General features: G+C 42.0%; 1 protein-coding gene across 1 annotated transcript; it reads right to left on the bottom strand.

Annotated features, from left to right (window-relative positions):
- Positions 1-122: 122 nt before the first annotated feature.
- pum1 (pumilio RNA-binding family member 1) lies at positions 123-27656 on the bottom strand. Its single transcript, XM_079258255.1, has 23 exons — positions 27575-27656; positions 22230-22402; positions 21314-21436; positions 20931-20999; positions 17237-17342; positions 16362-16555; positions 15920-16092; positions 15565-15829; positions 15361-15454; positions 14161-14259; positions 13906-14048; positions 13429-13567; positions 10056-10190; positions 9399-9698; positions 8983-9225; positions 7588-7858; positions 5819-5948; positions 5523-5657; positions 4673-4810; positions 3899-4024; positions 3578-3699; positions 3146-3338; positions 123-2359 (listed from the first exon to the last, which is right to left on the bottom strand). The coding sequence occupies exons 2-23, from the start codon at positions 22389-22391 to the stop codon at positions 2228-2230; spliced, it is 3492 nt and encodes a 1163-aa protein (XP_079114381.1). The 5' UTR covers positions 22392-22402; positions 27575-27656; the 3' UTR covers positions 123-2227.
- Positions 27657-27961: the final 305 nt, after the last annotated feature.

Here is a 27961-nt window from a genome sequence, read left to right as displayed (position 1 = left end):
ACTTTTTATATTAAACACTGTAGAACATTCTTACTTCTGGTGTCTTTGTTAGTGTCTTAAGAAATCAACAAATCCAAAGCATTAAGGCCACAATTGCAGCTGGATTTATTTTCAAAGCTCAACATGCACAGCGTTTCCGCTCAGAGGCAGCCTGTTCAAAACAAACAGGTACGAACTAGTTTATCTTGATTCAGACAAAAGGGAATGATGCGTTTAGATGAATAGATGCTGAAGTCTGCAGTTTAGTTTAAATCTTCTCTCACGCTCAGATATCTTGTGTTGCTTTTCACCTTTGTACTCCCATTGCTCAACTTCATCAGTCAACTTAAATGTCTTTCAATTGATAGACGAGTTAGATGATTGTTTAGAGCATCACTCATTAATTAATGCTACTGCTTGTCAGTGAGGGTCATTTTCAAGTTTTAAGCCTCAACCAAATACATAGAGAAACTACGGAGAAAGCACTATGTCCCTTCCCTGACTCATGTTGTGTACTTGCACTGCAGACTTTAGATGACAGCATAAGAAACTTTCTTCCATTAAAACAAACAAAAAAAAAAAAACTAAAGAACATCTGTTTGAGCTGAAACTTCTGTATATAAAGCACACAAGACTGTAAAATTTTCAAAGTTTTTTTTTGTTCAGTTTGGTTTCAAAATAAAGATCACACAATTGTTTAGAGACAATCTACAACTGGAGTTACAAAAAATAGTTGCCCAGGCAATAAGCATACACAGGTTCTGTTAACTATACACATATGGTTACAGGTGTGCTCGTAGTAAATATACACAAGGCTGCTCCAAATGTACACCGCGCTGTGGCGGGCCGCCTCTCTCACCCAGAAGGACATTGACAGTATGATACAGCACTTACAGCACTAGAGAAATTCCAAAAAACACAAAGAATCTCCTCTGTACAATCGAAGGGTTTACCCCTGAAAACAGTCATGGGTAATTGAGGGGCCAGGGGGCAGCGTACCCATACACAAATATTTCATGGGGTAAAGCATTCCTATAAAAAGATCTTAAAAAAAGAAAAAAAAAAGAAAAGAAAAACCCAAGGGAGGAAAAAAAACAAAAAAACAAACGAGACACCACCAAGTCTAACAGAACGTGTCCAATTGGGAGTCAGTGGGAAGATGAAGTATTAAGTTAAGCAGTGACAAGATCAAGATAAAACCAAGCGTGGCAAATCTTTGTACAAGGACTACGCTGTATAGAAAGGGCTTCTCAAAACAAAAATTTGATATTACAATTTACAATATACAACAACTCGTATGTCACAACCAAGGAGGTGAGAATATACACTGAAATGCACTTTTTTTTTTTTAAATCCTTTTTTCTTTTGTTGTTTTTTTTTTCCAGAGTGAATTTTTCTTTTTCTCTCATACCAAAAAGGGTGGTAAAGCACTTTTACATTACAAGGGTTTACAAATGTACAATTATACAGTCAGAAGTATGTGGTCACTACTAGGATACATTATAGATACAGATTCAACATCAAAAACCAGAAAAACTACAAAGTTTTATATATATATATTTATATATATATGCAAAGGTCTACACCAAGTATACACGTTATATTTATAGAAGCAAGACCAGAAAACGAATCTCCCATGCTAAATGATCTGTCTGCTGGTTAGCTGATGGCATGTGTATTTGTCTATGATTCTGTGACGTCAGACAAATTAAATAGTCGTTCCATCTCATAGTGGTAAATAGCCGTGGATCAGGGACAAAGAGGAAGGGATGCCAGGATTGTGTGCGCAGCAGTAGCAAAAAGTGAAAGTTCATCACAAATAACAAAAGGAAGAGATGAAAGGGAAACAAATCCAGGGGGGAGTGAAGTGATGGGTGGACCAGGTCTCACCTCTCCCTTTCCTCCCCCCATCCCCTAAACTCCTTCCCCCAGTTCAGCGGGGCTGGGGGGATGGTGGGGGAGGGGTAACGAAAACAAAGACACAAAAAAGAAAACTAAGGCTGCCTGTAGCAACAGGCTCCTTCCAAACGGTTGTCATGGAAACAGTGGCACAGGGGTACTCTGCATCCTCAGTGGATAGAGAATTGGGGGTGGGTCGGGGCATGATATTTTCTCAAAGTTCTGACAAGGTCAGTTGGGTCGGGCCAATCGACAACAGAATGGACAAGGTGACCCTGAAGGGTGGTGGAGAGGCTCTCTTCAGGGGATAGACATGATTTCAGGATGGGCAGGTTGGAGTGGGGTCAGTTTACATGATGCCGTTGGGAGGGCCTAAAAGAGGACCCAGGTCAACGCCGTTCTTCATGTAGTACTTCTCTAGCTTGGCCAAGATGTGTTTTCCATACGTGTACTTCCTCAGTGTGGAAATGTGAGGCCGGATCTGTGTGGACACACAAACACTCACATTAGTTACAGTGTTCTTTGTGGTGCTGTCCATTTATGTGGGCACTTCAGGAACACACCCAGTTATACACAGCTGACCCATGCGGTGCACAATTGCAGTTTCAGCAATGCAGAGCCTTTAAAGCTCACAAGATTCACTGATAACTCTGGACAAGGTTTAAATAATCAAGAGAAGAGGAAGCAAATGAAGCTGTTTTAACTCTGGAAAAGTTTGGTCATTTTAATCTAGTGTGTTGGTACAGGGCAACATCTACAGCCGGCAGGACTGCAACTCATGGAAAAAAAATTTGTATACCCGTTTCAAGCGCTTAATAACTACCTATCAAAGACATTTATCAGTGATAAATAACTGTTTAAGGTTCACAGGTTTTGAAATCTAGAGATAACTAAAATTACCCTTATTTATTTAAGAAAATCACAAAAAATGTTTGTATTAACTAGTTATTTTGCTGGATCAGACATTACTTTATACTGGCTTGCTTTAGAGTCATCGTGTAAATGTAAATTATTTTTGAATGAGTTCACTGAAAAAGTCTCGCCAAAACAATGGTTTCTAGACCATCATTCATGCAGATACCATCAAACCGTCTGCATGTCTGAACTTATCCATGAGATGCTGCATTTCGTCAAGACTAAGGACAACTGTCATACAGTATGGCTGCTACCCACCAGTAATTCCAGTCAAAGCTAAAAGAAAGTTTAGAAATTTGTCCACAATCCCAACATTTTGATTCAATACATTTAGTGACCATCCTTCACCAACCTTATGCATTACGATTTTGCGCTGTGTCGGCTCAGCCACGTCGATCATCTTCTGCACCACATAATTGGCATACTGGTCCTTCATCATTGTGTATAAGGCACTGTGGGGGCCCTCAGTCAGGCTGCAAACTTCATCTATCAGCACTGCACGTTCTGCCCGAGATGCGTGGGTCACACACTTCTCTACCACATTGCTGGAAAAAGAAGCAAAAGAGTCATTTTGGTCATTGAGCTCTGAAAAATGTGTTTACAAAATCTAAGTGAAAGGAGTCAGCAGGGGAAAAAAAAAAAAAAAAAAAAGAAATCTTGCATGCTGTGTGCCACATTGAAAAGGTGTGGCTGCAGTTGCAGAGAAATGAAAGTAAAACCATGCTCAATACTGTGTAAACATGAAACCCGTAAAGATGAACTGATATCTTCCAGTGGAATTTACCTGGCAAACTTGTGTTGGCTGAGTCCCAATACATTGCCTCTGATTTCGGCCACTATTTTACTCTTATCCTCAGCTCGCCCATGCTCCAAAACATGCTGGATGACATAGTTCCCATACTGGTCCTAAATAAAACAAACCACAGAGACACAGTAAATAAAACTTGAAGGGACAGCTGGTGCTTCTGACGTCAAGTAAAAGCATGCCAAACTCCAAAATCTGGAGGCTCAGAGAGGAGATTATTTGAACCAATATGAGTTGTCATCCTGAAAATTTATAAAAAGTGGAAAAAGGCACACAGTGATTATTTGTGTGGTTGATTACCTGCACAAGCTGCTCTGTGTGTTGATGGAGCTCCTCTAATATAGGCAGAGTTTGTTCGGGAAGGCAGTGTTCGAGAATGCGCTGGATGACTCGGCAGCCATATGGGTGAGTGGAGAGGGCAAAGACCTGAGACACAAGGAATTATTCATTGTTAGAAATTCCCCTGAGAAACACACCCAAGGTGAGTGAAGTGAACATGACAATGTACTTTTTTCCTCTCTTAAAACCCATTCACTTAGGTGCAGAGAAAACCTTGACAGAGTAGAAAAATAAGTAGGGACGTGCTTTCAGACCAAACCCTCCGCTTCAGGGAAAGTGAAAACAAATTCCTGATCTGCATCCAGCTACACAAACAAATCTGAGCCACCCAGTAGGAAATATGTAGTTACACAACATGCAAATGAATGACAAGACTGTGCTAACGTGACTGAGATTTACTGTAAAAGCCTCCTGAGTGATGTGCCAGAACTGAAACCTTTCATGTCAGCTTAACAAATGGTACATGCATGAACACACAAAAAAACCATAACACTATGTTAATATAACATTAAGATTTTAGGTCAAATGTGGTTGTCACTGAGGTGAGGTTTCTGTTAATAAGGCAACGTAAACTATCCCTGCAAAGGACTGTATGTGTCTGTGTACTTCAATATGCTTGCCGCCTCATGGCGCTAACAAAGTGTGTGTGTGTTTTTGTGGATGTCAGCCAGGCAATAGCAGGCTTCAGTGATTGAATGAGAAAATAGTTTGTGTGTGAGCACAGAAGGGACCCACCTGTCCCTTAAAGGCTTCAATGATGAAGTGCAATGCGTGAGGCTGGACGCATTCGATACACTTCTGCACAACGTGGTTACCGTTCTGATCCTTCACACACTTCAACACATGACCGTCCAGCTCACGCACCATCTCACTCTGCAGGGACGAGGAGGAGGAAGCAGAAAAACAGCAGAGGGAGAAAGGGATGTGTAATTGTTTGTGAGGAATCAAATATTGCCTGAAGACATTTTGCAAACTCTTTTTCACCGTGGCTCACTGCCCAACAAATAACACTGGACTTTGAACAGATACCCTGTTGGGAAATTGACCGGGGTCCATTACGGAAAGATAGGTAACTTTCTCTTTTACTGTAATATGCCAACTGTTTCTACCACTGAATTTAAGCAAATTATTTCTGTCAATATCCATGTAAATTTGCTGTGCTACCTGCAGTTAAACATTTGCATATAAACTGTGGTATCATTAGCCTCATTCAGTGCTGATGACAGAGAGCACGCAAGCAGCCCGCTGTTACACAAAGCAGCTCCAACATAAACCTCACACTGAAAATGAAAAATGTTCTCAGTGCGAACCTCTTCATCTATGCAGCATTCTGCTGTATAAATAGCAATTTGTGATCTATGAGGAACGTTCTCACCTTTACAACTGAATCGTGAGCGCAGGGATAATAAATATTCTTTGAAATTGGGACACTAAAATACAAGCCTTTTTCCCCCTTTCAGCAAAGAAAAACAAAAACACTAAACTACACCAGGGAAAGACAAGTTTAACTAAGGTCACTTGAATCCAAAGACAGTAGGTTTTATTATTTACAATCTCCCGGTCAAACAAGTATGACTGCACTTACAATGACCTGCTGATCCGAGGGGATGAACTCCAGAGCTTTCTGAATGACCCTGCAGCCGTACATCTGCAGAGCCAACGACAGCACATGACCTCGGATCCTCTCAGCCAGGGCCAGTTTCTGGTCCAAGCTGCCAAACTAAAAACACACACAAAACAATCCTGTTACTTCTTAAATCCTTTTAACTTAATACTATGCATACATCACATCTAGACAGCATAAAATGAGAACAAGAAAAGCCAGGTTAATCCTAAGACATTGCAAATTTTCACATGGTAGCTTCAATTTCTCATACACACCTCAAAGAACTTCTGGATAACATAGTTTCCAAACACATCCACCATGAGCTGGTAGGCCGCCTGCAGGATTTCACTGAAGACAAGCTGGCGCTCTGCTGAACTTGCTCTCTCTAATTTCAACTGGATAAACCTTTAAAAGCCAAAGAGAATAAGTATTCACCACAGGTTTAATTGTTTATTCTTAAAAAAATAATTTTCATTTGCTTTGGCAACAAAAGAAAGCCTTGATAGAAAGTAGTCTGTCCTCCTGAAATCCACTTAGTACCTAAAGCAGATTTATAAAGTCTGGATAACATTGAAGACAAACAAACAAGTACAGCAATAAAGTGAGACAGAAAAAAACATCTTTTTCAACCTGAGGGAAAACTCAGACAAAAGGAGATGAATTTCAGACTGGAGAAAGTACAAAGAAGGAACTGAAGGAGCCGAGCAGTCTGTGAGGTGAAGTGATGGATGCCAGGTGAAGATGAAAAGGAAAGTGAAGGAAGAAAACGTCTGGAATGTGCGGACTAGACATCTTGACTTATAAATAGATCATTTCAGTGTAAAAGTTTGCATCACAGGCATAGCAGGTTCCAACCCAATGGACCCTGAAACCAGTACCCCAGAATGGTCTCCAGGGTCCCCTTCTGCCAAATTAGCACATCTCTGTATTACAGAATAGTGCAGAGATTGTAACAGATCATTTGCACCGACAGTACATCAAAAATACTTAACATGTAAAAAATGTAAAATACCACTACTGCTAAAAAATACGGTCACGTATGAAAGACTACCCATTTATGCTCATAGACTCACCTGTTTAAAGTTAGTAACAGTATAAACTGGGAACAATTCTGAAACTCTCAGAGCTTTGAGTATTTTCTTGTCACTAGTGGATATGTGTAAAACATAATCTTCAATGGTCACCAGCAAACACTAACATAAAAAAAAGCAAAAATCATTTCAGCCCAAAACCAGCATCCTGAACAACGTATTATAACGCTGCCCAAAGCCACCGACACAGAAAGCAATACAATCCATCCAAGGAAGGATTGTATTGAGGTGAACTTTGAGAAAACACACGATAATTTAGAGCTGTGTAACATATTACATTCAGATTTCATCTCCAAATGATCACCAAATTCAGTGTTCAACAAAAAAAAAAAACTATAATTATTTAAGTAATGTTCTGAAAGACATGTATTTATACCGCTTCCAAAAGCACATCTAGGCATATACTGGAAGCAGATCCTTCATCATTCTTGTGAACTCTTTTGCCAATTTAGCAACTTTGTCGCAATATTTAGCGAGTGTCCAGAACCCTCCAGCAAGTCTTTCCAAAAAGCGACTAACAACAAATGTAGAAAGCTGTTCATGTGTTACTGGAGACTGACGTCAAAGCTCAATTATCAGTCTTGTGGCTCAGATGGAAGCTTAAAGTTGACAACATGACAGATCACAAGTCAGAATTAGGAGAAAGTAAACAGGAAAAGAAAAGGGTTTGTAAACAGAAATCATAAATTACTAATTTGGCTTCTAGCTTCAGTTCAGTCCAGAAGATTTGTTGCTCATCTTTTTTGGTTAGTCTGAAAATATTTGTTTCCGTGTATTCAGTGATGTTAATACACTGCATATTACTCAGCAACCTTGTGATATGTTAGGTTTTAGGAATCTTCCGCGGATAAAACCGAATGGGCAAACATGTTATTTAGCTGAGAAAGAGCAGTCATAGGGTACTGGTATTTCATAAGTAACATTTAAGGCAGGAGGGATTTGACCGTGTGTACCTGCTGCCGTGCTGGTCTTGGCTGAACTCCATGATGTGACCAGCAATGTCTCTGAGTTGCAGGTTGGGATAGCGGTTGTTTCTGAAGTCCTCAAGTAGGCGGCTTCGGCCCGAAGGCATCACGTCTGACATGCCATAGCGTAGCCGTGATGACGGGAACAGCTGGCTGCTAGGTGAGAAGAGAGAAGAGCCTGAGCTGGCGGCGCTGCGGTACTTGGCCTCGGCCCCTGGAGCTGCAGAGATAAAACGACCACTGCCATTGGTGAGGCCTCCTGTGGGGTCACAGAGAATAAAGATTTGTCAGGTTTGACTCAAGGAAACTAAAAGGTTTTTAAATCAGAAGAAAATGTAAAAGACTTATTCCAAACATTAAAACATAAAACAAACTCCATTTATATTTCCACTGTGGAAAAATTGGATGAAATGCATTTGCTTTCCAATTAGACAATAATATAAACATTAAAGGATTGCACGGATAAATGTGTTCTTACAAAATAATTTTTGTCTTATGAAAATAAACTGCAGTCGAGATTCTTTGCACTGCTCAATATGGCTTTTTATAATCTGTTATAGGATTATGTTGAAATGCCAAATTATAAAAATGACAAGATTAAAATTAAAAGCCTTTATTAAAGGCCTTTTATTTCTAAACATTGAGTGCCTGGACCAAGAATTTTATTTTTAATCAATATTCTCTTCATGCTATAAAATGACTGTTGAGTCTTGCATCACAAATCCAGATTACTCTATGCCAGTACTCAAAATATATGAAAACATTAACCCATAAGATGCCGTTCTCCTTCACCCATTCATTCAAAACACCCAAAACTGTAATCAAATAGATCATAATGAGCCCTTATATATCTGTTTGAAAAAAGATATTGCTATATATTTGCTATTCTCTCTAGAATAGCAGCGGCAAACATGTTTAAACTGATTGTATCACATGTTTACATAAGTATAGTCATGCATAAACGTTACAGAAGATGTCTTCCAAAAACATGTGATCTTTGTGGGAACTAAATCTGTAGTGTTAGGGTTTGGTTGATGTTAGGTAATAAATCAAAACCTACACATGTACAGAAAATAAATAATCGCAATCTGTACACAGTGTAGTGACCATTTTTTTGTTGTTTTTGTTTAAGATTAGACAAGAACAATTTACTCCCATCACAAGATGGTCTTTATCACTGTTTAAACTTGTACAATATGACACAGACAAACTTAAAGGTCTTTACATATTACATACAAAAGAGAACATATTTGGAAGATTAAAATAAAATGAGCATATACATATAAGATTAGTTAACATTTTTGTTCACCACAAATTAAACCCAGTTTTAAATGAGGTATAATACACCCTAAAGACCTGTAACCAAAAATTGAAGAGACTTGCCTAAATTGAGGTTAGATGAAGAGCTGTGATTAGACAGGGAAGGTGGGGGTGTAAGGGAGTGGGAGGGTCCTTGGTTGGGTAGGGGCATGCCCACAGGGCCAGGAGATGGACTGAAGCCCAAGGTGCCATTATAAAAGCCTCCATGGCCAATGGGGGTGAGGCTGGAAGGTGTGCGCTTGTACAATTCACTGTTTCCTGTTAATGAGTCCCGCCTGGAACCGTTGCCGCCACTTGAGTTGGCCACTAGAGGGAGACAAAGACATGATATATTAACAATGGTATCTGTGGTAAGTAAAATATTAACCCTCCCTCTTCTTCCCCCCCCCCCCCCCATCTACTTTCAGCAGTATTATATTCCTGTCCATTTTTTATTCATTTTGAGAAGTTAAAAAATATGAGAAGAGATTCATTCTTACCTGCAGTGCCAAAACCTCCCAAAGTGGCTCCAAGAGTTGCTCCAAGAGAGGACGAGGAAGGCTGGCTGAAACCCAAAGAGGCAGACCCTGGTCCAGGTTGGGCAGAGCCTTGTGAGAAAAGTGAAGAACTCTGGGAGGAGGAGCTGAGGGAGGAGGATCCATAGAAAGAACTTCCTCCCAGAGCACCGCCAGGGCCACCCTGCTGCTGAGGCTGCTGAGATGTCATGGCACGGAATGGACCATTCGCCCCTCCGCCCAAACCACCGTTGGCACCACCTGCAGAGGCTGCTGCTGCTGCAACTGGGGGAGTAAAACAAATCAGTGACTTCCCAGTTTTTGAAGGATTACATACACTGTTCCAAAACACATTTCTACAGTATTAAAGATCATTTTAATTATGTTTTCATTTTCTAACAACAGTTTTCAATAACATACTGATGGAAACAAACCTATGAGAACTTGTGGTACAATTCTAACCATGGACTTAAAACACAGTCTCATAATCTCCTAATTGCATGTTCAGGTTGGACATTCAGAACACATTATTAAAAGCCACAACGTGTAATCTTGTAGTTTAGTCTTCAAAACAATCTTCAGGGTAATGCAGCCTAAAGTTTGGGATATTTATCATATGCTTAAAGTGAATTACTGTGTTACCTGCTTGTGCTGCGGAGGGAGATATAATGACAGAGGCAGGGGCCATAAGGCGGACAGGGCCACTCCTGGCTCCAGTGTTGACCACCAGGGCCCCCGTCTGATCATAGTAAGCTGCAGGCGCCAACACTGGATACCCTGAGAAAGGAAAATAGAAACCGTACATACACAGTGAACATTTTGTTCTTGTGGATAGGAGTGCATAACCATCCATCCATCCATCCATCCATCCATCTTCTGCCGCTTATCCGGGGTCGGGTCGCGGGGGCAGCAGCCTAAGCAGGGAAGCCCAGACTTCCCTCTCCCCAGCCACAATTGCCAACTCTGCGGGGGGGATCCCGAGGCGTTCCCAGGCCAGCCGAGAGATGTAATCCCTCCAGCGTGTCCTGGGTCTTCCCCGGGGTCTTCTCCCAGAAGGACGTGCCTGGAACACCTCATCAGGGAGGCGTCCAGGAGGCATCCTGACCAGATGCCCGAGCCACCTCAACTGGTTCCTCTCGATGCGAAGGAGCAGTGGCTCTACTCTGAGCCCCTCCCGGATGACCGAGCTCCTCACCCTATCTCTAAGGGAGAGCCCGGCCACCCTGCGGAGGAAACTCATTTCAGCCGCCTGTATACGAGATCTCGTTCTTTCGGTCACGACCCACAGCTCATGACCATAGGTGAGGGTAGGAACGTAGATCGACTGATAAATCGAGAGCGTCGCCTTCTGGCTCAGCTCCTTCTTCACCATGACAGACCGGCACAGAGCCCGCATTACTGCAGATGCCGCACCGATCCGTCTGTCGATCTCACGCTCCATCCTTCCCTCACTCGTGAACAAGACCCCGAGATATTTAAACTCCTCCACTTGAGGCAGGACCTGACTCCCGACCCGGAGAGGGCAATCCACCCTATTCCGGCTGAGGACCATGGTCTCAGATTTTGAGGTGCTGATTCTCATCCCAGCCGCTTCACACTCGGCCGCGAATCGCTCAAGCGAGAGCTGGAGATCACGACCAGACGAAGCCAACAGGACCACGTCATCCGCAAAAAGCAGGGACCCAATCCTGAGGCCACCAAGTCGGATCCCCTCAACCCCTTGGCTGCGCCTAGAAATTCTGTCCATATAAGTTATGAACAGAATCGGTGATAAAGGGCAGCCTTGGCGGAGTCCAACCCTCACCGGAAACGAATCCGACTTACTACTGGCAATGCGGACCAAGCTCTGACACCTGTCGTACAGGGACCGGACAGCTCGTACAAGAGGGTCCGGTACCCCATACTCCCGGAGTACCCCCCACAGGAGCCCCCGGGGGACACGGTCGAATGCCTTCTCCAGGTCCACAAAGCACATGTAGACTGGTTGGGCAAACTCCCATGCCCCCTCCAGGACCCCAGAGAGGGTATAAAGCTGGTCCACTGTTCCGCGACCAGGACGAAAACCACACTGCTCCTCCTCAATCCGGGATTCGACTATCCGGCGGACCCTCCTCTCCAGGACCCCTGAATAGACCTTACCAGGGAGGCTGAGGAGTGTGATTCCCCTGTAATTGGAACACACCCTCCGGTCCCCCTTCTTAAAAAGGGGGACCACCACCCCAGTCTGCCAATCCAGCGGTACTGCCCCTGATGTCCACGCGATGCTGCAGAGGCGTGTCAGCCAGGACAGCCCCATAGCATCCAGAGCCTTAAGGAACTCCGGGCGGATCTCATCCACCCCCGGGGCCTTGCCGCCAAGGAGCTTTTTGACCACCTCAGCGACTTCAGCCCCAGAGATAGGAGAGTCCACCCCTGAGTCTACCAGCTCTGCTCCCTCGTGGGAAGACGTGTTGGTAGGATTGAGGAGGTCTTCGAAGTATTCCCTCCACCGACCCACAACGTCCCGAGTTGAGGTCAGCAGCTCCCCACCTCCACTGTACACAGTATTGATGGAGCACTGCTTCCCCCTCCTGAGCCGCCGGATGGTGGACCAGAATCTCCTCGAAGCCGTCCGGAAGTCTTTCTCCATGGCCTCGCCGAACTCCTCCCATGCCCGAGTTTTTGCCTCGGCAACAGCCGAAGCCGCATGCCGCTTAGCCCGTCGGTACCCATCAGCTGCCTCCAGAGTCCCACAGGCCAAGAAGGCCCGATGGGACTCCTTCTTCAGCTTGACGGCATCCCTCACTGCTGGTGTCCACCAACGAGTCCTGGGATTACCGCCACGACAGGCACCAACGACCTTGCAGCCACAGCTCCGGCTGGCCGCCTCAGCAATAGAGGCACGGAACACAGCCCATTCGGATTCAATGTCCCCCGCCTCACTCGGGACATGTTCGAAGCTCTGCTGAAGGTGGGAGTTGAAGCTCGCTCTGACAGGGGACTCAGCCAGACGTTCCCAGCAGACCCTCACAACACGTTTGGGCCTGCCAGATCTGACCGGCTTCCTCCCCCACCATCTGAGCCAACTCACCACCAGGTGGTGATCAGTTGACAGCTCCGCCCCCCTCTTCACCCGAGTGTCCAAGGCATGTGGCCGCAGGTCCGACGATACGACTACAAAGTCAATCATTGAACTGCGGCCCAGGGAATCCTGATGCCAGGTGTACATATGGACACTCTTATGCTGGAACATGGTGTTCGTTATAGACAATCCATGACGAGCACAGAAGTCCAATAACAAAACACCATTTGGGTTCAGAGGGGGGGGACCATGCCTCCCAATCACTCCCCTCCAGGTCTCACTGTCATTGCCCACGTGAGCATTGAAGTCCCCCAGCAGAACAATGGAGTCCCCAGAAGGAGCACCCTCCAGCACTCCCTCCAAGGACCCCAGAAAGGGTGGGTACTCTGAACTGCTGTTCGGTGCATAAGCACAGACAACAGTCAGGACCCGTCCCCCCACCCGGAGGCGGAGGGAAACTACCCTTTCATCCACCGGGGTAAACCCCAACGTGCAGGCACCAAGCTGGGGGCCGATGAGAATGCCCACACCTGCTCGGCGCCTCTCACCATGAGCAACTCCAGAGTGGAAGAAAGTCCAGCCCCTCTCGAGGGTACTGGTTCCAGAGCCCAAGCCATGCGTCGAGGTGAGTCCAACTATATCTAGTCGGAACCGCTCAACCTCGCGCACAAGCTCAGGCTCCTTCCCCACCAGAGAGGTGACGTTCCACGTCCCCAGAGCCAGCTTCTGCAGCCGGGGATCGGACCGCCAGGGTCCCCGCCCCTTGCTGCCGCCCAGCTCACATTGCACCCGACCCCTACGGCTCCTCCCGCAGATGGTGAGCCCACGGGAGGGAGTGCATAACCCTATCTTAATATTTATAACCAATATATGTGCACCAAACTGCTGTGAAAGCAAATGTAAACTGGACTATTTTCAAAGTAATAAAACATATTTGCAAATTGTGGTACTCACCAGGTACACCTGCTGCCAATCCCTGCCCAAAGGCAAGGGCCGAGTTCACTGCTGCAGCTGCAACCAGCTGGTCATTCTGCTGACCCTGTTGACCCTGGCTGGGGGTCAATGGGCGCTGGCTTCCTCCAGCACGCATCACCTTCACAAAATGGAGGAAAAAATACATTTAAAGTGCCATATTCACCAAGTTACACCATGCCTCAAAAATAGCAAATCTCCTTTTAACCAAAAAAAACTGTACTGCAACATACAGTACTGGAAGGTTCCATTATGTTCCTCTCCTGTAGTTAATGTTTGAAAAACATGAAGATACCCCACAAAGCAGAAGGTCATGTTGCTCATTTAAACATATGGGTGAAACAAATGAAAATTGAGCAGTATATTCACATTTTATCAGACAAACACAAAGAAACAGTGTTCATGAACATTTGAATTGACATACAAGAACTGAAAGAAACATCTGTTTAACCATCTTACCTGCTGTTGGTTCTGCTGACCCTGGCCTGCCGCTTGCTGATTGGCCGAATTGTTGGCTGCAGCAGCCTGCTGCTGGAATAGGTTGGCTGGATAGACCCCCCAGGGAGTCACACCGTAGTACTGGGGAGGCATCACTGCTGGGCCTAGAAGAAAAAAGATAAACATATCAGGTGTTAGGTCACTGTGTTTGTGTTTATCTTTATGAAGGAGATCAAAATTGTCAAGGGTTAGGTAGGTGTCAAACACGTGTCTCACCAAGCGTAGCTGCTGCTGCAAGTCCTGCAGCGTAGGGGTCTGTTCCCGGTGGTGCAGCACTGATGATGTAAGGATTGGGCACAAATGCTGGGGCCAGTCCTGGTAAACACATGAAGCAAAAATGCCAACCAGAGTGACATTGATATTTTCATCAGAGGGATATTCACACCAAATACACAAAACTCTTAGAGTGTAAATACATGTAAAAGATATCCATGTTTGTGGTCGAATCAGCCATGAATCATTTATAAAAATAAACTTAATATCAACAGCACATTTACTGATTATCATCGGATTGTAACAGCATGGAGGGTTTTGGAATGATTTGTCATTACTCTGTGTTCACATCACAAGTTTGTTGGATTTTCCTTTATTCACAGTGGGACAGTTTTAGTTAGCTTATGCAGTTAAGAAATTCTCATTTCTATCCTGTTACATGAATTATCTGAGAAGAGAGGCAGAGAGTTAAAAAAATTTGCAGTGAGGTCAAGGTCTAGACAGATGGCTAATCCAAAAATGATGTTCAATGCTCCCTGAGCCACTCTTTCATAATTTCAAGCTGATGAATCCAGAAAGTGTCATCATAGACTACATTTCATTTTTTTTTTTCTTTTTTTTTTTTTTTTCAAAAGAAAAGACGTAAAGACGTAAAGATGGGCAACATAATGTTGCTATAAGTAAGAACTAGGCAAGATGGGTGCAACACTTTCGCCTCCCATCGCCCTAAAACAGGGTAATCAGACATTAAAAACTTGCACTGAATTAAATTGCCCATGCTTGGTGCCTCTGGTCTGAATGGGTTAAAAGACAATGAAAAAGCTTTGGCAGACAATAGCATCTCCAAGTATTGTGCTAAATTCCTGCAAAAATTGCATTGATAGCATTTACTGAATGCTATTGGATTAAGCTCAGGGACTGCCGTTCTGAAAGTGCACATGGAAAGAGGAATAGAAAATATGGCTGCAATTTAAAACAGGATGGACACCATGACAAAGTATTGTTTAAACCCAGCACAGAGGGCACAAGGAGTTGTGACAGATTAAAAAAGAAAGAACAGATAGAATGATCAAAGTAGTTCAGAGGCTTTCCTCTGACTTAAATACTGATAGTAGATCCAACTTAAATTAAGCTTTACAAAGTAGATATTTTTATTTGCATGAGGTATTAAAGATACATTTACACACATGTGCAGAGACTTACCAATATGAGGCTGCTGTGCAGCTGCCAATGCATACTGCTGCTGCTGGGCTGCTGTTAACTGCTGCACGGCCAGGGCATTGTTTCTCTGAAACAGCTGCAAACGACATGGGGGGGAGGAGAATCACGCTTTAAAATGTCAGCCTGGTCTCAAAAGAGGGCTAATAATAAATGAACACATGCTGCTTTCTCTGCCTCCAGCCCTACCTGCTGCTGGTTAGTGTAATCAAATAAGCCCACAGTGGGCGCAGAGTCCATGGGCATCTGAGAGTTGTAATCAAACTGAAGTGGCTCCATCACCGACTCCATGGGGTCCATAGTAACACCACCTTGCTCCACACCAGAGAAATCCTCAGGAGGTTTCGGACCTCCTCCACCCCCTAGGGGTGTCAAGCCTTCAGCCCCTACTCCCCCAGGACCTCCCAGCAGGTCACCCTCAGGGCCAGGGGCGGGCATGTTGCCTGGGGGACGACTGCAACGATGAGAGAGGGGCAGAGGTTTAATCTAAATCTGAGTATTTGTATAACAGCAATTTCTAACAAGGTGTCTCACTGTGTCCTACCCAAACTCCTTGACGTCGACATCGAGGCCATTCTGTACAGGCAGTCCATTAGGGTTGATGACATCACTGATGACATCAGATTCACCTTCCGTTAACTCTTTTAGCTTCTCGCCCTCAAATACTGTCTTTGGCTTCTCCCTCTTCTCTTCTTCCACCTCTCCATCTCTCTGTCCCTGCATCACAGAGAAACACAAAAATACAATCTGTGGAGCGCCATAAAGGAAGAAGATAGACTGACAAAGATGAGGTTAGACAACGAGGTTCTACACTGGATCTATTCATGTCATTACAGGTCCAAGAGTTACTGATAAATATTACATAAAGCCACAATTTTTAGCAATAGACAACAAAGATTGTAAAGAACAATCAAAGTAAACAAGACATGAAACTGCTGATAATGATAGACAGTAAAAACAATAAAAGAAAAAAACTGAAGACTTACATATGGTCCTTTTCTGAGGCAGGAATCTAGTTTATCTGCCGGTGAAGAGGACAGAACATACTCCACCATGCTGACTCCTAACCCTCCACTTTCAGACCGCGGTGACATCACTGAACCCACGCCCACGTCACCTCCACCATGGAAACCTTGGCCAGGTCGACGGGACACCATGATAGGCTGAGACACCGAGTGATCTGCCGCACAGGAACAGGGAATGTTAGTTACAGCTTGGATTGCAAAAGGAAGGAAATTTTCCATTAAATTTCTTGAAACTTTACATGGGAACTTAAGCTGGAAGATTTATGCAAATATATTCAAAATTGGAAACTTTCCATTGGGAATTCATGGGAAGTAACTAGAATTTGGGGATAATTTCAACAAGCAATCATATAAAAACATAAATAACATTATATTTGATATTTTTTACTGTTTTATATTATTTTTAAAAAAAGTATAAAACATGGAACCTAGAAGAACGGAAACTTGAAATGACTTCTGTTATGACTAATAAGTTAATATGGCTTTCCATTTGGGTCTCATGGGGAAACATTAAATGGTAAATTTTCATATTAAAACTAATAGGTACTATTCAAATGAGCTTAAGCAAATCCCTTTCTTGTGTAGTGAAATTAATTCAGAAAAATAAAAAGAAAGAAAAATTAAATCAGGAATATTTTTGTCACATCTCATGTCTGCAGAAATAGCCATACTTTTTATTTGAAGCATCAAAGAGCATCTGGGAGATCATGAGATTTCACTTTGACACCAACTTTTGATTTAGACCAGAACCTAAATATACATTTTCCCCTTACACTCATCAATGTCAGGGAAATATGTATGTTTTAAAAGTATTACATATACAAAAAAGAAAATACCTGAGGCACCCCATGCACTGTCCCTCCACTGGTCCAGAAATATCCCTTTTGGTCCATCCTTCCCAGAGTCATCTGTCTCCCAAAATTTCTTACCAGTTAAGAGCTGCTGCAAGGGCAAAGGGAAAGAGGAAAAAACAGTGAAAAAGGAAGATGATTACACTAGGGCTAAAGTTGATCCAATCCAGGATTGGTATCAACCAACTTAATTCATGGATCGGAAATTTTCAATCCTGTCTACAATCTACAATGTTGCTGAAATGACTGTGTGTGACTCGTGAGAGGTGTATTGTCTGCGTCCCAATGAGATCCGTTTATGAAATCTGTTCTGCAGTTTGAAGCTATGCAGGTATCAGATTAACATTGACCAGCACTCAGATTAGCAAACGTTTCAACACAACATGTCCACAGTGTGGAAATATTTTATGGTCGAAACCCCCCAAAGCAAGACAGACACATGCTGTGTTTGTAAAGCCATTGTTCCAAGAGTGGAAACGCCACTGCAACGCGATGACTTGGACAGAGTTTCTGTAGTCAGTGCTTCAGGTAAAAAAAAATAAATAAATAAATAAATAAAGTACTGGGATTCAAACAACCGAGCAGCAATCGCAGCCCCCATTACCGAGATGCTAAATCCCTGAGAGATCCAACTGGAACAAGCACATGTCATCTATGGATCAACGCCAGTATTATGAAAGCTGCTATGACCTGGCAGTTCCTAGTCTTGGTTGTTCTCCTCACATGCTGCAGCTTGTTGTACACAAAGGACTAATGTCACAACGAAGTGTTACTGATTCATCAGCCGACAGATTGTCATTTAAAGCGTTTACAATTTGCACTGCCCTGCATGGAAGACCTGCAGTGTGAAATGCTTGGTGCAGGGACAACAACCACCCCAGCTAGTCTTTTTCAAGACGTTCAGACAAGATAGAAAAGCTCCTTCTATATGATCAAGGGCCTTCTGAAAGACAAGCGATTCTTTGTGCTTATGCTGCCACCACAACTTACCAGTAACATCAGTCAATGCCTGAGCTTTATTGGAAAAAACAGTGAACCCTTCAAGGACTTAAGAAAAATCTGCTCAGCAACCTCCTCTGCAGCCGACGTAATCCCAGCAGTCACTACTTTAAAATACCTGCTCAACAAGGAGGATAGTGCAGAAAGCGGCATCAAAACAATGAAAAGCATGCTACTCCAAGCTGTCAGCAGGGGATTCAGCAGCATCAAATGTGAATCCCTTTACACTGTTGCTACTTAACTGGACACTCGATACAAGGACAGTTGAGACATATTTTATATCAATGCCCAATATATTAATGCTGTTTAAATTTTAAACTCAAAAGATAAAACCTGTGTGTCTGTCAAGTTCTTGCAGCAGCAACAACTAACGTTGTACTCTAACCATTTCTCTTTGTTTTTTGTCCGATTCATTACAGATGGAGAAACTATCAGGAGGTTGAAGGCTCTCCTGATACAAGAGCTTGAGAAGCACTGCTTGACAAGCACTGCTTCAGGCATCAGCTCATAAAGAAGGGAGAACAGAGCCAGAGCCAGCAGAAAAGGTTGCTTGCATGGAAGCTTGTTCTTCTTCAAGCACAAGTAAGAGCAGCTTCATCAGTCTGTCTGACAGAATTCTAGGGGAACATGATGAACCTGCACAAAGAGCCTAAGCAGCAGTTATCCAAATGCAAATGTATTTAAAAGAACCACTGATGGGTGAGGAAGACAGCCCTTTGCAGTACTGGGCAAACAACTATGCTGGCGTTCCTCTCTTTGCTGCTGTTGCAGCAAAGCTCCTGAGTGCCTCTTCAACCAGTGAGGAGAGTGAAAGAGGATCCAATATCATGGATGAAAAGAGGAATTGTTTGACAGCAGAGAAAGGAGAAATGCTTATATTTATATATATTTTTAAAAACAAAAAAAAAACAAAAACAAAAAAAAAACAACAACAGCCAGCTAATGTTTAATAGTTGAAAATTATGTCACTCCCTCAGTTACTTACTTTCTACGGTTTTGTTTTTAAGAATAGTTACACAGACTTTGGTCTTGGTCACCTTCAGTACCAAGCCTGATTTGTTAGATGCACACTGTTACTTATAGTGTTTACAGTACACTTATTGGACTTTTTTCTTTTTGACCTTTAAATGCCTGATTTTGTTGCAGCTACATGAGCAAGAATTTATCAATAATGTGAATGTTAACTAATCTTCCCCCCCCCCCCAAATATTCGATATTTAGATACCTTGATTTTTTTTATGTTACATTTTGTGCTGATCAAATGAAGCAGCCATTGTATTTTATTTAGAGAAGGGTAGTCTAGAGGTTGACCATTTAACACTTAAAACCTGTGTTGCTGCATAGTGGTGATTATCTTTTTTTGTTCTTGTAAAGTTTATTAAAGCCTCATATAAAAAGACAACAACAACACTAATGACATTCTGGCGTTGGAATAGTATTGCATTGGAAGATTTCCTAATTCAAGTTCAGATTTGTACTGGGAGTCAAAAATGTTGATTGGTACATCCCTACATTACACATTACAGAAACATTAAAATACACGAAAGTGGTGCATTCCTCAAAGCAAACTGAGGCAAAATGTTGAAAAACCTTCCTAAAGTCATAAAAATTAAAACAAGCACTGTCAGTACTTTGACATGCAATAAACAAGTGTAAATCATGTATAATAAACAACTGCAACAAGAGCTAGACATCTAAAAGTGTGTTTTAAATTAAAATGTCAATCGCGGGATAGATTTCCAGAGTTTGGACTCTGGCATCTTATCAGGAGTTTACTTGTTTATCTCTGTATCTAGTCTCACTTTCTGTTACACTTAGCAGTTTTTCTTCCTTCACTATATACAGACTTTTTTTGTTAAAACTTATGTGAGATGTATCTTCAGGCCACAGACAAAAAAAACACTCTGCTGCATCTGGACTTAAACTGAAACTCTAAACTTCTTTCATTTCTAGGAAAACCAAGTTTTGTAGATGTTACTGTAGCCTGTTAATATTCTTCTTCTTCTTGATATTGCAATTAATAGCAGCAAAGCATATTCAAAAAAAAAAAAAAGCATATTATCAGAACTGATCAGAACAAACAAGCTAAAACTAACTAAAGGCCAGAGCACAACATAACAGAATTTCTTAATATTAATGTAATTATCAATTGAGTGTGGGAGAAAAGACAAAAAGCTGCAGAAAGTTTTCATAATCATGACAGCCGTCTCAGGAAAAAAGACTTGCATGTGACAAACACTCCACTGATCAAGCTCTGTTTAATTTGGAACCAGTTGTCAACCAGCATTCAGAAAAGGAATTGACATTGTTTGCTGGAAGGCAAACCATTCTGATGGATCAGACCATCTGGAAAGGGATCTGATTTACAACAACAGCCAGTCCAACCAGCTCAAATTAAAAAGCAGGTCTGCTCAGTCTCTTTGTTTTCAAAGCTCTTCATTCTTGTAAAACAGTGGAAACTCAACATGACTTTAGGCTCAAGCATATGATCCATTTCCTATTAAAGTTTGACATAAAACTACAAAATACACCACAGTCATTTTAATGTTATATGTTTACAAACAACCAGGTTTATATAAAATACAATTGTAGGCTGTGAAACTATAAACTTATGATCAGTTATTAAAACCACATGCATTATCTACCTAAACTACCAAAACTACCTAAACTTGTGGCTCACCTCTCCCATGGCACGTCCCTCCAAAGCCAAAGCCTGGAAGTCATGGTTCAGTTCATCCATGGACCGCACCTGCACATACACAACCCACTTATTCAGAAAAGATAAACATAAACTAAACTTTAATTCACTTTAGTTCGTTTGTAATTAACATAATAAATTTTTCTCCTAAAACATTACCAAAGCCAAGACTGCTTTAATGAGTCAACAGATTGTTCAAATCAGCAATCTAAACTTACAATGTGCCGACGGCATGAAACTAAATCTATAAAACACATGTTTCTGTTAATTACTAACACTGTGTTAACGAATGTTTGCTAGAGAATTTAGCCATTAAAATGCCCATCACGGCTACATGTTGGTATTTGTGCAACATAAGTACATACCTGACAATCATGTATGTTGTCCCCAGTGGGCCAGCGATGTTTGCCAGGCTGTTCGCCATGCTGCCGCTGGAAGAAGTAGTCTACCATGGCATCATCCTGGGAACGTCCTGCGCCCGCCACACCCTTAAATGAGACACAAGAAAGCATGTGCACATGAAATTATCTCAACAGCAACAGGCAAATCTCTGAGAACATAAGTGGAGGAAAATGCCAACATGAACAGGACTTCAATTATTAACCAGCGTTTTATTGAGCTTATAATTACGTTCATGAATAGACTTAAAAAGCAATAAAAAAGTGAACAAATCTATAAGAGTGATGGTTAAAGCAAATAATATTAAATGCAAATACTGAAAACATAAAATCAGCAATTGTTTTCTTAAAAATCTCCCTGCAACAGTCTTTACCAAAATATTTTTAACACCATTTACTTCAGAGCTGAACATATAAATTAATTATTCAGCAGGTAAAAACCGGTATAGACATGCTAAAACCAAATATTAAGCTTTCCCCCCTCTTAATATCACAAGATTAAGTATCACCAACTAGATAACATTGAACTTGAGTTTTTTTGGGCTTCATGTTTTGAGCTGAAAGCTTAAATATATTCATCAAAAGGTTAGTTTGGTCAAATTGTTCACTTATTAAAATTGTCACAAAATGTGACTTGAAACAAAAAGAGTGAATAGACGTCTCTGATGACTACTTCATCTATCTGTGCCATGCTAGACCATGATGCAACTGGATTGAAGGGTCTGTGGTGGCAGTTTGATGTCAGTCTTTAGTCTCTAATTTGTTTTAACTAACAGAAACACATAAATAATTTAAGCTTGTAAGGTTTTTTTCAGCTATCTCTTTAGCATACACTCATTTATGTATGACTGAGTGAAAGGTGGTGTCAGAGTGGTGGACACACCTGCTGGCTGGGGGGTGTGGCTTGAGGGGTCTGTCCAGTTTGAGGGGCATGTCCTCCGCTACTCAGCACCACAGGCATGCTGGGAGATGTACTTCTATGGTGGGGGCTGAATGAATCCTGCCAGAGCACTGCTTTCCTCTTCAACACACACACACTGCTCATTCCACCACAGCCTGTACAAAGACACACACATACAATAGCATAATGTTAAACACGGTGGACAAACAAAATTTGATGAGCTTTGCCAAGTTTAACATGAAATCTATTCATTAAAATGCGATAATCTAGTTTCTATGACTGGATGCTTTCATTTAGCACCAGCATTTCAGAACAAAACAAATAATTGAAGAATTGGGGGGGGGGGGGGGGGATCAGCATTGACATACAAGATCCTGAACAGCGTGCAGGTCAGATAAAAATCACACTGATGTTATCTCACTTTTTGCGGAACAACATTTAAGCCAAAGCATGCAGTTTGTTCTGCAGAAAGTTGCAAGAGACTTGATGCAATTCAGCTGCCAACCCCATCATCTTGAACTTCGCCCAACAATTTCTCCTTCTGCTATTCATAACCTGGATAGCCACTGTAAGCAGAACCTAAAGCAGCAGGAAATGGGTTCATCCGATATTAAACTAAGTTTACAGCAACTACACAAGAGAACAAGGTCTACTTGTTGTCCAAGACAGTGACAAAAGAATACATCTGCTACACAAGACTTGTTAGACAGTTAGCTAAATACACTAATCATTCATCTGTCAAACTCACTGACCATCTTGATTACAAATGAGAATACAACTTTACTGTCATTGTGCCAGCATCCCAGCACAACAAAATTTCCAGTACAACCCAATCCAAGGTTACACAAATACAGACAGGACCATCTAAATATTTGCAAAGCCTGACTTAAATAGTACTTTATCATTAGGTCATTTAAAGAGGAATTTCCTTCAACCATGTGCATGTGACACATGAACCACCCTCCGCCCACCCCAATCCCATCAACTTTGCCACAAATGGAATCAAACATGTGGAAAACACTCCATCACCACCTGAACAATGCAGACGGCACTCAGCCATCTTTTACAAAAACAGTGAGGGAGGTCATGCCATTAACCAGACAGGCAAACAAAACAACACAGAGAAGCTTGGATTACAGCAAACACAGAGGAAGTGTGATTTCTTTCTCTGCTGAGGACAGTAACTTGAAAAGCATACTTCCAGCTACAAGACCTTTTGCCAAGGAACTTGAAGAATCATTCAGACAGAGATTAGTGTCCAAACTTCTGCCTAACACAGTGGGAAGATTAGTCAAAATCTTCCGAGTTGCACATCAGTCTAAGAAGAGAGAAGCATAATGCATAGGCTGCTACGATGGAAAAAAAGGAGATGCTCCCAGATGCTGTCACAAATCCACAAAATAGCCCTTTGTACGAGGGACAAGCAAAAGTGTGTGTGTGAGGTTTTTTTTTTTTTTAACTAATTTTAAAAAAACATTTTTTTTCTGATCGATTGATTTGAACTCATGGTTGCCAGTCCCTCTCCTCATTCATTCTCAAAATAGCTCAGCTACTGCCAACTCAAGCTGTACGCGCTCTCTCCCTGGCTGATCTAACTGTGTAGGAATGGCTAAATCTGAATGTTGTGTTTGCACCATAACAACTGCACACAGCTTTGAATATTATATTTCAAGCTACGATGGAAATCATTCAGCAATCTCATAGTAAGAAATCAAAATAAGAAACTAACAGGATCCTACTATTAGAAAGTCAGAACAATAAACACAACCCAGGAAAACTCCTGCAGGTAACATGACAATTATACCTGCAAGGAGATGTGCAGAGAGAACACCTACAGCTAATTTATATTTAGTCCTGTTAGAGTTTCTGTGTGGCAGACTTCATTTGAGTAGGAAAGCATGTCAACAAAACATCGGCACCATCACAAACTGCAAGTACATGGTCATCTGCAAAGAGCCTTGTAGACAACTTCTGATTGTGACATTATGCAGAGCTTCGTTAACTTTACATACAAGATTGATTTATGTTCCACAACCTTAACAATAACAAGTTGAGAAAGAGCAGAAGAAAGTCAAGTATTTGTTTTCATCTTCCAAATGGTTTACAATCAACGTTCAAAGTTGGAACTGTAGTGTAAACCTTAATGTACTACTCCAACACAAATTACTTTTGTTCTTTCAGATCATTGGAGACTATGGGGACAGTCACACTAGAATAGTCCAGAGAACGGTCAGATTGAGCTATTATTTCTGGGAAGAAAAAAAAATCATACCTTCCTCTTTGTGTTCAAACTGCACTTAAGTTGAACAAACCGCCTGGACAATATCCCTTAGAAGAAACAACTGCTCGCTACAGGGTTTTACTCCTGCAAAAACACAGGTTTACAGGTAAAAATTTTAGATGAAATATCATGCAGGCAGATATTTCTTCTTTCTTGTTTTTGGGGACATTAATGTTTTACTAATCAGGCCCGGGGATCGCTTTTATTATAAAGCCTTGCAGAGTATTTCCAAACCCTGCGCTTATTGTGAGGAAAGTTCTTACCATCGCTTGTTCAGGACACCCAGTGAGATATTTTTCTGCTGCTGGTTCTGTGATTCAGGATCAAAGAATACAGCATAAACCAGGGATGGTGGATATCTGGTTTATGCAGTATTTTCTCAATCAAGTGAAGCCCCCAAGTAACAAAATAATAAACAGAGAGGTGGTCCAGTCCAACAGCCCGCAAATTAAAAAAAATATCTTGTCTTTTTCTTTTTTTTGTAAATAAAAACAATTAAAAAACAGATTAAATCACATTAAATATAAGAACAAATAAAGGAATATAATGAAGTAGGACCAGGGGTGTATTTACAATTATTAATGTGTAATCGTCTGGGTTGGGTTACAGGTGACACATAAACAGGCCAGGTCCAAATTTTAATAGGAGATATCAGCAGGTCGGTTCAGATCGGTAAAACTGGACCATGACTGGTCTTGGAATTTCTCATTTTACTGCAGCATGCAGAACATATGATTTCTGAATACATGTTCTTGGCTTTGTTTCTCCTTCTACCCAAACAATAATCTGCATCAGTTCCTTATTTGTCTTGATGCTTTATTGGGGTTGGCATAGTCACTTTCTTTCTGGCCATTGGATATGTCACTTACAAGTGAACCAAGACCCCCAAGTTTCAGTTGGATTATATTTTGCTTCTTTGGTGTACATTAGAGTGCAGGTGGTGTTCACTGTGCACCAAACAAATCAATGGAAGTGGGTTGTGGTACATTAAAAGTGGACCAAAGAACAGCAGTGTAAACGTGTCCTGTACTTATAGCTATCATAAAAGAAAAAGGGCTGTTTTATTAAACAGAAGAAATGGAAAAAATATCTGTCAAGACTTCACACAACAGAAGTGTGTTTTACAAACCAGACATATACTGAGAAGAGAGTACAGTAATAAATATCGTCATTAAGGATGAAAAGTGTGTGTTATCCTTATATTTTATATCTGAAAGTATGTATTCAATATGACCAAAAAAAAAAAAAAGTTAAACAGTACCACAAAACACTTCAACAAAAATTAATGGTAAATGCTCTATCTGCCAAAATATGTTTTTAACATTGCTCAAGTATGCCTTGGGTGAGATAAGGATAACGATCATTGCTATCTGCCAACACAGAATTTCTGATATAGTACTACCACAAGATTGAACACTTGTGAGTAAATAAAAGTGTCCTGCAATAAATTCATACCTTTGAAAAGATGAAGATATGAATTTGCCTACGTGAATAATTTATTGTAATTAATAAACTCCAGACTCCAAAATGTATACAAATTATAATAAACACATTTAAACAGAATGACTGGAAAATTCTTCACACTGCATTGGTCCTTGTTATGTGTTCCTTAAAAGTATGCAACGTGTATTGCGTAAATTAGAAAAACAACACTATCTAAGTATGTCTGTACAGGGCAGATTAGTGACTTTATTTGCCAGACATGGAGACAAACTTGTGGTCCTCATTTTGAAAAGGGTCAAAGGGGGGCCGTGTTACTTAAAGTAAAAAGTGATGGATAGACTACTAGGTATAAAACTCCAAGGGATACAAAAGGTCAAAGCTCAGCATCGAGCATGGCCAATATTTGCAACAGCTTAAATGGTGTTTAGCCTCAAGAGGGGTATCATTTGTATTTTACAACCTCTCTTTATCCAACAAACTAATCTCTGTTAAAATTTGCACTCAGATTAGTGTTCCCACAGGCCATGAAAAAAATGGCAAGCAGTATCTCTCACACTGAGCCATATACAGTAATTACCTCTCCAAGAGCCTGACACTATGAACCTTCAAACGCATGCAGCTTTCTCTGAGTCTGCTGAAACCAATGTGCAATATCCCAACTTCAAAGACAAAACCATGAACCTGGAAACCGAACACCTTCAAAAAGGCTAAAACAAACCACTTTGCCAAGTGATCATTCACATATGTAGCCCTTCCTTTGTTTTCCTGTCCCACTCTTCGTTCAGCAACAAGGAAATGTTAGCTCTTCATTCCCATGGTTATACTAGAAATCACCCGGAAATCCACCACACAGCACGGTTATTCTCCCCCAAGAGAAGCGCACACGGCTTGATGTGCTACAGGTTTAACTTAGCACCCGGAAACAAGCAGTCTGTTCCATAGTCTAACAGGGTTAATCATTCAATACCCGGGATCAATCCACCGCATACCGGGCAAAGACAGGGGTGTGACAATACGAGCAGAAACCTGCAGCTAGCTGGAGATAATCTAGATAGACAAACATTTCTTTCCACACAGACATGACACAAATAAACAAAAAATAATATGTAGATGCTTAGTGGAAAAGGCTCTGGATAGTTACCGGGGCTTCCTTTTCATGTATATGCTTCCACTCACGCCAGTCTTGGATATGTTATGGAGGGTTCATTGCCCGTGTCTACCTACAATAACACGGCCTCCTGTCACACGCTCGAACCGGTGGCCAAACATGGGTTTCAGCCTATGTTTTCAACAGCCTCGGTAGTCTCCGAACATTTTTTATTTGTTAACTATAAACACCCAAGTGTCTCCACCTGTCTGCCTTGTCTGCAGCCTCGCAGGTCCCGGTGACGCGGATGCTAACAAAGGCCCGAGAGCTGTCTGAAGCGGAAGACCGACACAACGGGAAGAAGGGGGCAGGCAGCTGAAAGGGAGGCAGCCGCTTCAGCCTCACAAAATATTCCGGTTTTGCCCTCCACACAGCCAATAAACCAATAATATCCGCAGCGATGCGTGAACAAATGATATCCACAACAATTCCCGCCACAGAAAAGGTGATACTCACCGGCGGAGAGGGTGGATGGTCACGGATTTCGGCCCCAGTTTCTCTCTGACACCCCAGGCTTTCAGTCCGACAACATGGCGGCTCGACGGAGGAGCAGGCAGCAGCGCTGCATGACGGGAAGGGATGAGAGGGAGCGTACGGTTCATTGCGCCAACCGGGAGGGGAGGGAGGGCTCTAACTGGACCGGTCCCTTTGTTAACTGTTGGGATGTATTGTGTGGTGGATTTGTTATGAGACCATTTAGTCCTTATTTATAGATATTTTAGTAGAGGACAACATTTTTTTCCAGTAAAGTTTAGCAGGAAAGTATTTGGCGTTAGTAGCAACAGCAAAAAAAAAAAAAAAATTAGGGAGCTGCACTAAAAACACTGAAACAAAGCACTTATA

The sequence above is a fragment of the Telmatherina bonti genome (assembly GCF_933228915.1).
Source record: "Telmatherina bonti genome assembly, chromosome: 19".
Lineage (NCBI taxonomy): Eukaryota > Metazoa > Chordata > Actinopteri > Atheriniformes > Telmatherinidae > Telmatherina > Telmatherina bonti.
Note: the sequence above shows the minus strand (reverse complement) of the source record. Positions and strands in the feature narration are given on the sequence as shown.

What these genes read in the sequence shown, in the direction of transcription:
- pum1 (XM_079258255.1), bottom strand. Translation starts at nt 22,391, where the DNA reads ATGAGCAGTGTGTGTGTGTTGAAGAGGAAAGCAGTGCTCTGGCAGGAT. An exon ending in CAGTGCATGGGGTGCCTCAG is followed by an intron (nt 16,556 to 17,236) that starts GTATTTTCTTTT and finishes CCTGTGCGGCAG; the next exon opens with ATCACTCGGTGTCTCAGCCT. An exon ending in GTCAGCAGAACCAACAGCAG is followed by an intron (nt 13,568 to 13,905) that starts GTAAGATGGTTA and finishes CATTTTGTGAAG; the next exon opens with GTGATGCGTGCTGGAGGAAG.